Consider the following 12701-nt stretch of genomic DNA (forward strand, 5'->3'; position numbering starts at 1 on the left):
GAGAGGCAGAATCACTGCATGCCAAATCTTTAACAGGTGGGTACTTAATATTTCAACTGATATCCTATGACTGGTTATTTCCTCATGTGGGCAGAAGCAGCTTGCCCAAGGAGACACATTACAAATTACAAATGTGCATAAATCAAGCTATCTTAGTTGCTCCACAATTTATTTTTAAAAACATTATTTAAAATATTCTTTTTCAGAATAGTTTATTCATAAGAATATTTTAATGTTTTTAAAAGCTTTGACTCTTTCTACTTTTAGTAAGAAACTACATGTTCGCATTTTTTCTCTAGATATTAACGTACTATTTGATAACAATCAAATAAAACACAGAAGAAATCATTTTCCTTTTAAAAAGATGTTCAAGAATGGATAATGGTGAAACTATTTTTCTGCATATGAAGACACACACACACACAAAAAATATATATATATAAAACATACAGAAAATATACCCAAAATTTCGTAATTTTCATACAATACTAATGGAAATTAGTGCCAATATATTACTTTGGATGGCATATATTAATAATCAATTTTTCTAAGTCTCTATGATATGCTTTATTTCAGAAGCACACATTTTTATTGACATTAATGACAGATATAATACCTGAATCAGTACAAACAACCTCAAGACAACACTATACTAGGAAACTCAAATGAACCATTCAAATTGGCCTTTTGAAGTTTATTTCTTAAAACTGAAAATTACAGATTAAGAATTACTTAATGTTTTGTACTGATACAATTTCAGGCTCAAACAAAGTTGTACTGTTATAAAGATTACCCAGGTACCCTTCCCCATGCCCCAAACCTAGAAAATTTTATCTGCTTATCATCACACTTATGGGTCTTGATAACACAAAATACTAACACCATCACAGTGGCCTTAGGTTTCACTAGAATGGTGTCTGAAGATCCTAAAAATAGGTGTCAAAAGACAAGAAATACAGGATTTTTACAATACTTAACAAGAAACTCTATACTACAGTGACAATGTAGAATAAAAGTAAAAAAAGGATTGAGATCTAATGTGATCTGAGGCAAGACACTACATTTTTCTCTAAGCTTCAACTTCTTATATGGTAGAAATCTGATACCCAATGTACCTGTATCTTTTGGGGGATGTACAGGAGACTAAACGATGGGTCTTATGCATGCCAGGCAAGTGCTTTATCACAGAACTCATCCCCAGCCTTTTTAAAAAATCTTTGAGACAGGGTCTTGTTAAGTTACCCAAGCCAACCTTCTGCCTACTGAATAATTGGGATGACAAGTATGCACCACCATAACTGTCCAAAGTACCTATATCTAAGGGATGTTGTGAAATTCAAATAATATAAAAGGATAATTCCCAGAATAACTTAAGAATTTTGAATTGATCTGCACCAGATAATGCTTCAAAATAAAAAAGAAACAAAACAATAAATATATACACAAAAATTAACTTAACAAACCCTCAACCAGTTCAACAACTTTAACATTTCTCCATCAGAAACCAAAATTTGAATTATCAAAAACCGATGAAGAATAGGCAATTAGCAAACTAATTAGAGAGAGATAAATTCCTGCACTGAAATAAGAAAAGATACATCTTTCTAAGGCACATAAAGCATGTATGACAAAAATTAATGACAAACATACTATGTCACAAATGACTCAAAAAAAACAACAACAACAACAAAAAAAAAAAAAACAAACAACTGTTATCACATAGACCACATTGTTTTCTCTAGTTCTTCCCCAAGTGACCTATAGATTCAAGACAACCTCAATAAAAATCCCAGCAGGATTTCCAGTGCCATCCACACTGCTGCAAATGGCAGGTTTTATTTTTTCTTTTCTTTTTTTTTTTTTTTAATGACTGAGGAGTATTCCACTGTGTATATGTACCACATTTTCTTTACCCATTCATCAGCTGATGGAAATTTAGGCTGTTTCCATTTCTTGTCTACTCTAAATGGTGCTGCAATAAACATGGGAGTGCAGATGTTTCTTCAAGATATTGATTTCAGGGGCTGGGATTGTGGCTCAGTGGTAGAGTGCTGGCCTCGCATGCACAAGGCACTGGGTTCGATCCTCAGCACCACATAAATGTAAAATAAATACATAGTGTCCACCTAAAACTAAGAAATAAATATTTTTTTTAAAAAAAGATACTGATTTCATTTTCTTTGGATATATCTAGTAGTGGGATTGCTGGATCATTTCATAGTTCTATTTTTGATTTTTTGAGGAACCTCCATACTGTTTTCCATATGGCTATACTAATTACATTTCCCAAAATAGTGTGTGAGGTGCCTTTTTCTCCACATCATTGTCAGCAGTTATTATTTCTACTCTTTTTGATAATAGCCATTCTTACTAAATATCATTATAATAAGTGAAATAAGTCAGGCATGGAAAGACAAGTACCACATGATCTCATTCATATCTGGAAAATAGTTGGTCTCATAGAAATTGACAATAGAATGGTGATTACCAGGGAGAATTAGAGGAAGGGAGAAGACCAACTGAAAATTTAAAATGTGCACATTTTTAATCACATCTTTATCTATTCATTTTTAAAAATAACCTCTAAGTAATTCATAGGTCAAAAAGCATAAGTACCACAAGCTGGGAGGAAATATTTATAATGTGCCACATATGATGAAAGGATGCTGCTAAGAAAGCACATAGAGAAAAAATTTACAATGCTAACTAATTTGGTAAGCAAGAAAATGAAAAAAGAATTCAATGTTCAAGTAAAAAAAAATTAACATCAATTTTGATCTTAGGAAAAAAAAACACTCCTTAAGTTAGAAACAGACATGCACTTCTTTAACCTAATAAAGAGTATCTGTCAAGTCCTGCTACAAAACCAGGCTCATTGTTAAAACATCTGAAGAACTTTCTTTAAGGTGACATGAATGCCCACTATTATTCAATATTGTACTGAAGATCTTAGTTCAGAATAATAAAATTTATGAGAATCAAAGGAAGAAACTGATGTTGTAATTCACAGACTATAAGACGGTCTTCACTGGAAAAAAAATAATCTCCAGAAAACCTATCAGAATGAACAATATATTAAAAAACAATCATTTATAAAAGTAAAAATGTTAAAAACAAAATATTTTTAAAGAATACATTTGTAATAGCAACAAAAACTGTTAAAGCTTCTGGAAATAAATTTAATAAAAAGATTTAAAACATCTTTGTGGATAAAATTACATTATCTAAGTACACAGAGATGAAACAGATGGAAAGATAAACCATGCTTATGAATAGGAATTAACATCAAAGAGATGGCAAATCTAATCTATGTATTCAATGTAACTAAGTAAAAATCCCAGTGGCATTTTACAAATTTTTATACACTGACCTTAAAATTTACATGGGAGAATGGTGACACAATTCAAATAGCAATTTGTATTGAAAAGAAAAATAAAAAGGGATTGGGGAATCCAGTTTAGATACATGGTCAGAGAAGGAAAGAGAAGGTGAGATCAAAGACTTGCAGGGAGGGAAGAAGCAAGTATTTCAGATGGAAAAAATAAAACAGATGACCACAGCTTACAGAGTAAACAAAAACAAATTCATAATACATTAAAGAAAATTCTAGATGTGAACAGTAAAACTTTACAACACTTAGAAAAAATAAAGACTTTTTAAGATGTTTGAGAGGGTAAAGAATATCTTTAAGAAGTCAAAAAAGCATACTATGTAAGAAAATTTAGATAAATGTAAACTCATGAAAATGAAAGCTACTATCTAAGAAAAGACTGCAAAGTTAAAAGCACAAAGCTTATACATGTAATTACAATGCACATAATTATAAACAACAAAAAAAGAGTGTCTAAAATATAAAGGAATACTGCAAAAGATGGGGTGGGGGAGAGGGAGAGAAAACTTGGAAAAGGCATATTCTGCATTAGATTTGTGTAGTCAACATGGAAATAAGCAATATTAAAACTAAGGGTAGGGTGTAGCTCTATGAAGAGTACTTGCCTAGCATACCCAAGGCCTTGGGTTCAATCCCCTGCACTGCCTCCTCCCACAAAAATTAGAAATAGAAGAAGAAAAGGAGGAGGAGGAAGAGGAAGAAGAAGAAAAAAAAAAATGAATTAAAGAGACCAGGCAAAAAGCTAGAAAATGTCATGATTAATGGTTTTTTTTTATATGTAAAATAACTTTTCACCAAATCAGTTCCATTGCTTAGTTAGAGGTATTAAAGTTGATGACAGTTTCAAAACCGGATGCATGGTACCATGATACAGAAAGAGAACATTGATTCTGGTTAAGGACCACTAAGGGAAAGGAAAAGTTACTATTTTGAAATGTTTCGGCTGAGTTCAGTCTTATAATTGACCTTTGCCAAGTATGAGGTATCCAATCTCTTAACCAAATAAAATAAACACATTGCCCTAGTGTTGCTGTGGTTACTTAAAATGTATTTAAAAATAAATAAACAATGATCTTGACCTAGAATAAAGCCGATTATAAAAAGGGGTTTTGTGAACTTGGGATGGTAATGCAATTTTAATTCATAACCTATTATAGAGCTCCCTCTGCTGGCTCAGAGAAAGCATAATGTGCCTAACAATGACAAACTCATGTCATGCTTCTTTCTCATGGCTTCTAGGGGCAAACAGGCTCTTCAACAGCTTTTATTCAAAAAGAAAACAGTAAAGGGCTTGCCTAGCATGTATAAGGGCCTGGGTTTGATTCCCAAGGACCACAAAAAAACAAACAACAACAAAAATAGCAGTAGCAGCAAAAGACAAACAAAAACATTACAATCTGATTACTATACCCAGACAGAGATTTTCAAAGTAGTATGGGCTTTTATGGTTTTAGGCATTCTCAAGATGGTTTATAAAGCAATCAAATATCACCTTACCCCACCCACTTAATCCTTTACCTCCAACTGATTACTGTGGATTCAGATATCTATATCCAAAACATTCTCTCATATGTAGAATATTATCAATTTGTCAGAGACATACTCCCTTTGTAAACCTTGGAAACACAGCCTGGAGTAGCTAATTACTGAAACAACCAGCAAGGAGAAATATATTACTACAGGCTGAGACTTACCAACAAGAACTGTAACATAAACCTAGTCCTGGCCTCCAACAACTTTTGTTCTGCTGGCAGCAGTATAATATAACGGATGAGGATGAATTCTAAAATCAAATGTATAACTGGATGTGATGGTGTATGCCTGTAATCCCAGAGACTCAGGAGGCTGAGGCAGGAGAATTGCAAGTTTGAGGCTAGACTCAGCAACTTAGCGAGGCCCTAAGCAACTTAATAAAATAAAAAATAAAATAAAAAGGGCTAGGGATGTGGCTCAATGGTTAAGCACCCCTGGGTTCAATCCCCAGTACCTTCCCCCCTCCCCCCCAAAAAAAAGCCCAACAAACAAACAAAACATTTTTTGGACAGAGAATGGTGGGAATTAGATAAGAGGAAAAATTAAAAGACTTTTATTAGCCATACAAATCATGAATCTATTACCCATTACACTCTCACTGAAAAGATATATTTTAAGGGGCTGGAGTTATGGCTCAGTGGTGGAGTGCTTGCCTAGCATGTGTGAGGCACTGGGTTCGATTCTCAACACCGCATATAAATAAATGAATAAAATAAAGGTCCATCAACATCTAAAATTTAAAAAATATATATTTTTAAAGTATATTTAATTAAAAAAAGATATATTTTAAGAAAAAGAACCCAAAAGAAAAGAGTAAGTTGAAAAAGGCCATGGTGAGCAATATGTTCAAAAATCTAAGTATTGACTCTAAACAATTAATATAGTAGCCAATAGGTGAGTTTAAAAAACAGGATGGAACCAAAGCAATAGATAACAATAACAAGAGATGAGACAGGAAGTCTAGAAAAATGCAAAATGTTTTACAATTCTTTGTTTGTTTGTTTGAACCCAGGGCTTTGTGCATTCGAGGCAAGAGTGCTACCAACTGAGCTATATCCCTAGCCCAATAATCCTTTTTTATTCAGAAGGAAGACAGAGATATTGATCAACTTTGGAATTTATTAGAAAAACAGAAAGTTAAACGGGCATTTACTTATGCATGAACTGTGCAAGTTGGTGGCAGGGAATGGAAAAGGAGTAGGTAGATGGTAGGAGGGTGAGGGGATGAGGACTCACTACCCCAACAGAGGTAAAGAAAAAAGAAAAAAGCAGCAAGAGAAAAACATAGTGAGTAGAAAGCACAAAACAAGAGCAAAACAGAACTAGGTCCAAATATAGCAGGTATTGCAATTAATAGACAAATTAACTTAAAGTAAAACAGACAAAAATAATCCATACACATAAACACTCTACACAGGTATAGTGAGATGCCGTTTTAAAACAGTCCTTTAAGGTTTAAAAGTAAAAACACTAAATATTAAATTTAAGAAACCAGGAAGAGAGAATAAACTCAAATAAACTGAAGACAAGAGAGGTGTCTGTGGTAAGACAGGAAAGGAATACAACTGAGAAGGTACACAGAGTAAGTACTTCTTTTGTAATATTTTAATTTCTTAAACTGGATAGGAACACTTAAGGATTATTTTATTTCTATTTGTTTCTGTCTTAAATATTTCTGAAAAATGACATTTGACATCCCTCAAGAATGGCAAAAAGCCTGGCAATGTCAACTATTGAAGATACAAGAAAACAGAATTCTCATCTACTGGTAGTGAAAGTGTAAATTATTAGTCAATTGAAGAAAACTGTGGAGAATTCTTTTTTTTTTAATCTTTTATTTATTTAATTTATGTGGCGCTGAGGATCGAACCCAGTTCCTCACATATGCGAGGCAAGCGCTCAACCACTGAGCTACAACCCCAGCCCCGAGAATTCTCAGTATAAACCAAAGTGCTTATATTTTTATGAGAACTACCAAATCCCACTTCTCAGCACATACCCTAAAAAACTGCATCTCTACCAAGAGACAGGTTCAGAGACACGTTTATTACAGCAGATATCTAGAAAAAAACTTTATGTCCAGCAAAAGGGAAACATATAATACAACGTGTTATGTACATTCTTACAATCTATATCAATAAAGATTCATCTCACCCAAAAAAGCTCCTTGTTTACAAACAGCAGCCTGGTGGGTGGTGGCACACATCTGTAATCCCAGCAACTTAGGAGGCTGAGGCAGAAGTATTTCAAGTTTGAGGCCAGCCTCAGCAACTTAGTGAGGCCCTAAGCAACTTGGTAAGTGAGACCTATCTCAAAATAAGAAACAAAAAGGGCCAGATATGTAGCTCAGTGGTAAAGCACTCCTGGGTTCAATCCCTAGTGCCAAACAACACCAAACACAGCAGCCTATTAAAAGATACTGCAATAGAATCTTTGAAAAATACAAAAAGCACTCAGTATTGTTTTTGGATGTACACTTATACAGAAAAAATTCACACCAAATTCATGATTAATGTGATTCAAAAGATATACTTGGGGACATTAACTTTACCAGTAAAGTTGTAGGTTGTTTATTCTTCGAATATGTAATATAAATCTAAAAAATATCAGTAAGTTAATTCTACACACAAGTTTTTGCTATATTATTTGTATTACTTAAAACTAAAAATTTCAAAAACCCTCAAAACCCATTTAATTGTTGTAAGGATTATATTATTTAAATATTTCATGTACAAATGATATCTGGAGCCTAAGAGAAACTTTAAAAATGTGAGTTTTCCTTAAAATCAAACAAATTAAGTCTAAAGGCTATTTTGCCCTGCATGAGTTTCATAAAAAAAAATTTAAAACATTACTGTATATTTTTTGGATAAGCACAACCTTCCTCCACCTGTCCTTTAAATTTCAGCTGAGATTTTACCTTCTCTGAAATTCTGCTTAAGACTATGTCAGTTGCCAATGATAAACCACAATAAACCAAGTGGCTCCCTGAACTTGCCTACCTCTTTGCCTAGGATCTTATGTACACTGCACCTTCTGCTGGAACATCTTTGCCTAACCTGCATACTGCCAATCTTGCATTTTTCCTCAAGCAATTTTTTAGTAGGCTCTAGACCAAATTAGGTATTCTTCCCCTCTGCTTTAGCACCCTCACATTACCACTATGTTAGAACTCATTTCATACACCGAATTGTAATTAATGGTTTTCCCTCTACATTGAGATCCTTCAGGGCAAGGAGTGGTTTACTCATTTTCTGCTGTCCTTCAGCACCTAGCAAAGTGCTTAGGGAAACAGGCACTAAAAAAACTCATTGAATTATACAGAGGATCTAGAACAGGGGCTAGCAAATTTCTGTTATCGGCCAGAGAGCAAATATTTTAGGCTTTGGGGGCCATATGGTGTTTCACAACTACTCAACTCTGCCTTTATAGGACAAAAGCAGCCACAGACAACTCATAAATGAAAGGGAATAGCTGTGTTTCAATAAAATTATTACCAAAAGTAGGTGGTGAGCCAGATTTGTCCCCTGGACCATAGTTTACAGATCCCTGGTATGGAAGAAGGGCCTTTAAATTTTAAAAATTGAGAAAGACAGGAAAAAAATGATGATGAAAAGATCATAGAGAACTTAGTGCTTTAAACTTGTACTTATACAACTCAATTATCATTTTATTTTCCTTTCCTCCCTGAGTTGGTCTGTAATGATCAGAATAAAAGGAGGGCAAGAGCTAAAGAGGAGAAGAGAACAAAACACCCAAAGATGGAAGTGAACACACGGTTAGGCTTAAATCACAGAAAAAAAGAATCAGATCCTTAATATGATTGCTTGAAAATAAATACAAATGATAATGAAATAAATAAAGCATAAATCATTAAAAAAAAAAAAAGGTGAATTCTTCTGAAAGAATATGATAGAACTTTTCAATTTGTACAATTATCTTTAATTGACTGAGTGTTGGTAACCTGGGTTGGATGCACAACTATCATGAAAATAGACTGAAGACACATAAACCGGCCAGAATTTCATTATGCTTTGAGATGAATTATGCACCAAAACAACATGTGATTACCTCCACAGATGAACCTTCAATGACAACATTCAATGATAGAACGGGCTGTTTGGGTTCAAAAGCAAAATTCCTCTCATTGCTGACACTTTCTTACCTCTGACTCCACATGCCAGCTTCCCCCCTCCCCACACCTCCTACATAGTTCTCCAGTGAAAACCTCCTTTAGTTGTAGTAATAGAAGAGAGAACCCAAGAATGAGGCTGCATGGACCACGGGAATCCTAAAGTGCCTATGCTTGGTCAAAAAGTTCATATATTTCATCAGAGCCTTACTTCTCATAGTCCCTTCTTCTTCCTCATCCTCCGCATTGATCACCATGGTGCCCAGCTGTGATGGCAATGTGTCATCATGCTCAATCATAGTATTGGCTCCATCACTCATGGTGCTGGCCACTCGTACAGTACCCATCTCGTCACCAACCGCTCGAACCATTGTGCCAGAATCCAGCTCATCTTCCTCCTGTAGAACAAAATCTCAAGTTAGAGTTAATCTGATCAAAAGATGGTTTTCTGAATTATTATTACTCATCGTGGTAAAAATATTTCTGGGTTTTAAATTCATTTAACTTCTAGGTTCTAAATTCACCTTGTAGAACTGAAAGTACTCTTTATTTAACCAAAGGAGTTCAAAATTTATCCATACGAGAGGAGTGGATCTAATTCTAAAGGATACTCCTCCCCTCCCCTCCTTATTAGAGTCTACAATACAGATCTAAGAGCTGACATGAATACCCCTGGAATCTCAGGGTAGTGAGGGAGTCTTCAAGTATATTAAGTATGGATCTTAGATTCCTCAAAATGGCTTAGATAAACCAAGTCTCACACTTGAGCATATTCTCAAGTAAAAAGTTACATTGAATAAAAGATACAAGGACAAAAAGTAAAATTTAAATGTTTTAGGAAACACCAGAAGAACAACAAGCACAGATTCAGTGAGTCTCCAACAAGCCTTGGTCCAGTTAAGGACATATACTACAAGAGTCTCCAGTTCCAAGCTGATCCAGTATTTTCTACTGTCTTACTTACACTTGACCAACATGAACTAACAAGCATTGAGGCCTGAGGCCCACAGCAATGCCTGCCACTCACTGAGTTTTCTTCGTCATCCTGGTCTACTTCCCGCTGCTGAGCTTCTTGGCGTTTCAGTTTCACATCCATGGCTTCATTAATTAAGTCCCGCAGTATTGACACTCCTTTGGCACTCTTCACAAATGGGTGCTTAAACAAAGAAATAGAAATCACTGGAGCCAGTTTTAGAGCTAAAACACCTACTGTCTAGCACACAGTAGGTACTTGACAATACTTACTGAATCAGTCAGTGAATCTAATCTTTTTCTTTATGCCCTGGACAACAGCTAAACCACACTTGGTTTATAACTCAGCAGCAGCCTTTGCCCATCTTTTTCAGCCTGGATAGAATGACTACAACATTTCTCTCTGTCAAATCTAGAAATTCTCAATGGGGTGGTATTACCCTCTAGAGGAAGTTCTATAAATGTGTTAAGAGCCTGATGTCATCACAAAGTTTGAAGGGCACACCTGACACAGGATGGAGAGGCAGGAATGCTAGCAATCCTGTGAGGTATAAAATTAACTGTGGCACATTGTGCACATCTTTCAAATGTCTCAAAGTATATACATTATACTCTAATAATACTGAAAATGTTTTTCTAGAGATATGCAAAATGTCCACTGATTTGAAAGGCAATTTTGGAGATGGGAGCTTAAAATGAAATAAAGACACTGTTTAGAAATCACTACATAATTTACTCATCCCATTTGTTCTTTCTATTCAATGTACTAGAGCATTCCCAACTACATATTTAGGTAAAAAGGATGTTAGTGCAAAAGTGCAGTTACTGCAAAACACATATGTATTTTGTATAATGTATAATAGAGTAGACCCAAATATTATTCAATCAGCAAAAACAATATTGAAACACAGAGACACTGCTAAAGCTTTTTTTGGGTTTTTGTTTGTTTGTTTTGGTACTAGGAGTTGAATCCAGGGACACTTTATCACTGAGCTACATCATCAACTCTTTCTTTCTTTCTTTCCTTATTTTGAGATACAGTCTCACTAAGTTGCTGATCTTGCAGTCCTCATGTCTCACTCCTGAGCTGATGGAATTACAGGGATGCACTACTATGCCCAGCTAAAGTTTTAATATTAACACCATGTTATGTTTTTGTTGTTTGGGTTTACAGCACAATAAGAAGTTGTCTATGTTGTTAAAGACACATATGGAAATTTTTCTGGGGACTGCCTAGTGCTTTGCAAACTACTCTGATATTGTCTCCTGTTTTCTCTTTACAATCTACTCTATGTTCCCCTTCATCCATGAGGGTGTAAGGTCTCTCTTTGTAAGTACACCAGAGATTGAAAGGATGCCTTAACATATAGTAGGACCACAATACAGAAGATTTTTTCCTAAAAAACTCTATAGTACTCCATCCAAGCAGGAAAACAATTTAATAAAATACTTAGAAATAAGACCTTGGTCATTAGCAAGGATACCATATTGTCTTGTGCTTTCTACTTGGAAATTTTGTAAAACCATTTTCTTCCTCTTATTGGATACAAGTCTAGCCTGTGATTACTTACTGTCAGTTTAATACTAATGTCCCTCTCATTCATTTTCTTGTGCTTTTTTTTTGTACCATGGAGCCACATACCCAGCCCTTTTTTGTATTTTATTTAAAGACAGGGTCTTACTGAGTGATTAGTACCTTGCTGTTGCTGAGGCTGGCTTTGAACTCATGATCCTCCTGCCTCAGCCTCCACAGCCGCTAGGATTACAGACGTGCACCACCGCACTTGGCTAATTTTCCTGTGCTTCTTGAATGGAATGGGTTTCTGACCTTCTTATTACTCTTTTTTTTTAAATTTTTTTTTAGTTGTAATTGGACACAATATCTTTATTTATTTTTATGTGGTGCTGAGGATCAAACCCAGTGCCTCACACGTGCGAGGTGGGTGCTCTACCACTGAGCTACAGCCCCAGCCCCTTCATATTACTCTTAAATCTAAACTCATTCATGCTGATAGATACAAGTATATGTTCCATTACATATATAAATTGGATCAAGCTGGAGTATTTCTACATTGTCATAGATAATATTTACTGTAAATTATTACCTTTAGATTACAGATAATAAAATCTATTTAAGAATCAAGATTATCTATAAATTTAATTCCAGAAAAGTAATGAAGATGTTATAAAGAGGGGGCATTGGGTCTGAAAATAGTTGAAAAATCACTGACTTAACTCAACAATAATAACAAATATTTATCAAGTTCATGCCATACTAACTTCAACATTTGTAAAACACTGTTCAAAATTATACACATTGTATCACTTTATCTTCACAACATCTGAGAAAATTATTTAATTCCCATTCTATAGATAAGAAAACTAAGGAGATACAGAGAATAAGTTATTTTTCCAAAGTCACAAAGTATTAAGCAGCCACAATTCAAACTCAGGAAGTCAGAGGTCTGAATCCAAGCTCCTAACCATGAGACATACTTACAGCCTGCCAATCCCATCCATTCCTCAAGGCCCAACATGTAAGCTCTCTCTTCAAGGAAGCACTCCCAGTGTCTCCAATTCAAAGTAACTTCCTCTTATCCTGAGATATATCAGCACCCACCACTGATTCAGAAAGGCAGACTTGATGGCACTCCTACTTTTGGACTGAGAATA

General features: G+C 34.9%; 1 protein-coding gene across 3 annotated transcripts in view; it reads right to left on the reverse strand.

The window, feature by feature from the left end:
- Positions 1-12701, reverse strand: part of Stk4 (serine/threonine kinase 4) — a 99806-nt gene that overhangs the window by 60256 nt on the left and 26849 nt on the right. For all 3 annotated transcript variants that reach the window (XM_027954342.2, XM_027954343.2, XM_027954344.3), the window contains exons 8-9: positions 10084-10212; positions 9268-9454 (exon numbers count right to left, since the gene is read on the reverse strand). In XM_027954342.2, coding sequence (XP_027810143.1) covers positions 9268-9454; positions 10084-10212 — 316 coding nt within the window. The remainder of the gene's footprint in view (positions 1-9267; positions 9455-10083; positions 10213-12701) is intronic.

The sequence above is a fragment of the Marmota flaviventris genome, chromosome 2 (genome assembly GCF_047511675.1).
Source record: "Marmota flaviventris isolate mMarFla1 chromosome 2, mMarFla1.hap1, whole genome shotgun sequence".
Taxonomy (NCBI): domain Eukaryota; kingdom Metazoa; phylum Chordata; class Mammalia; order Rodentia; family Sciuridae; genus Marmota; species Marmota flaviventris.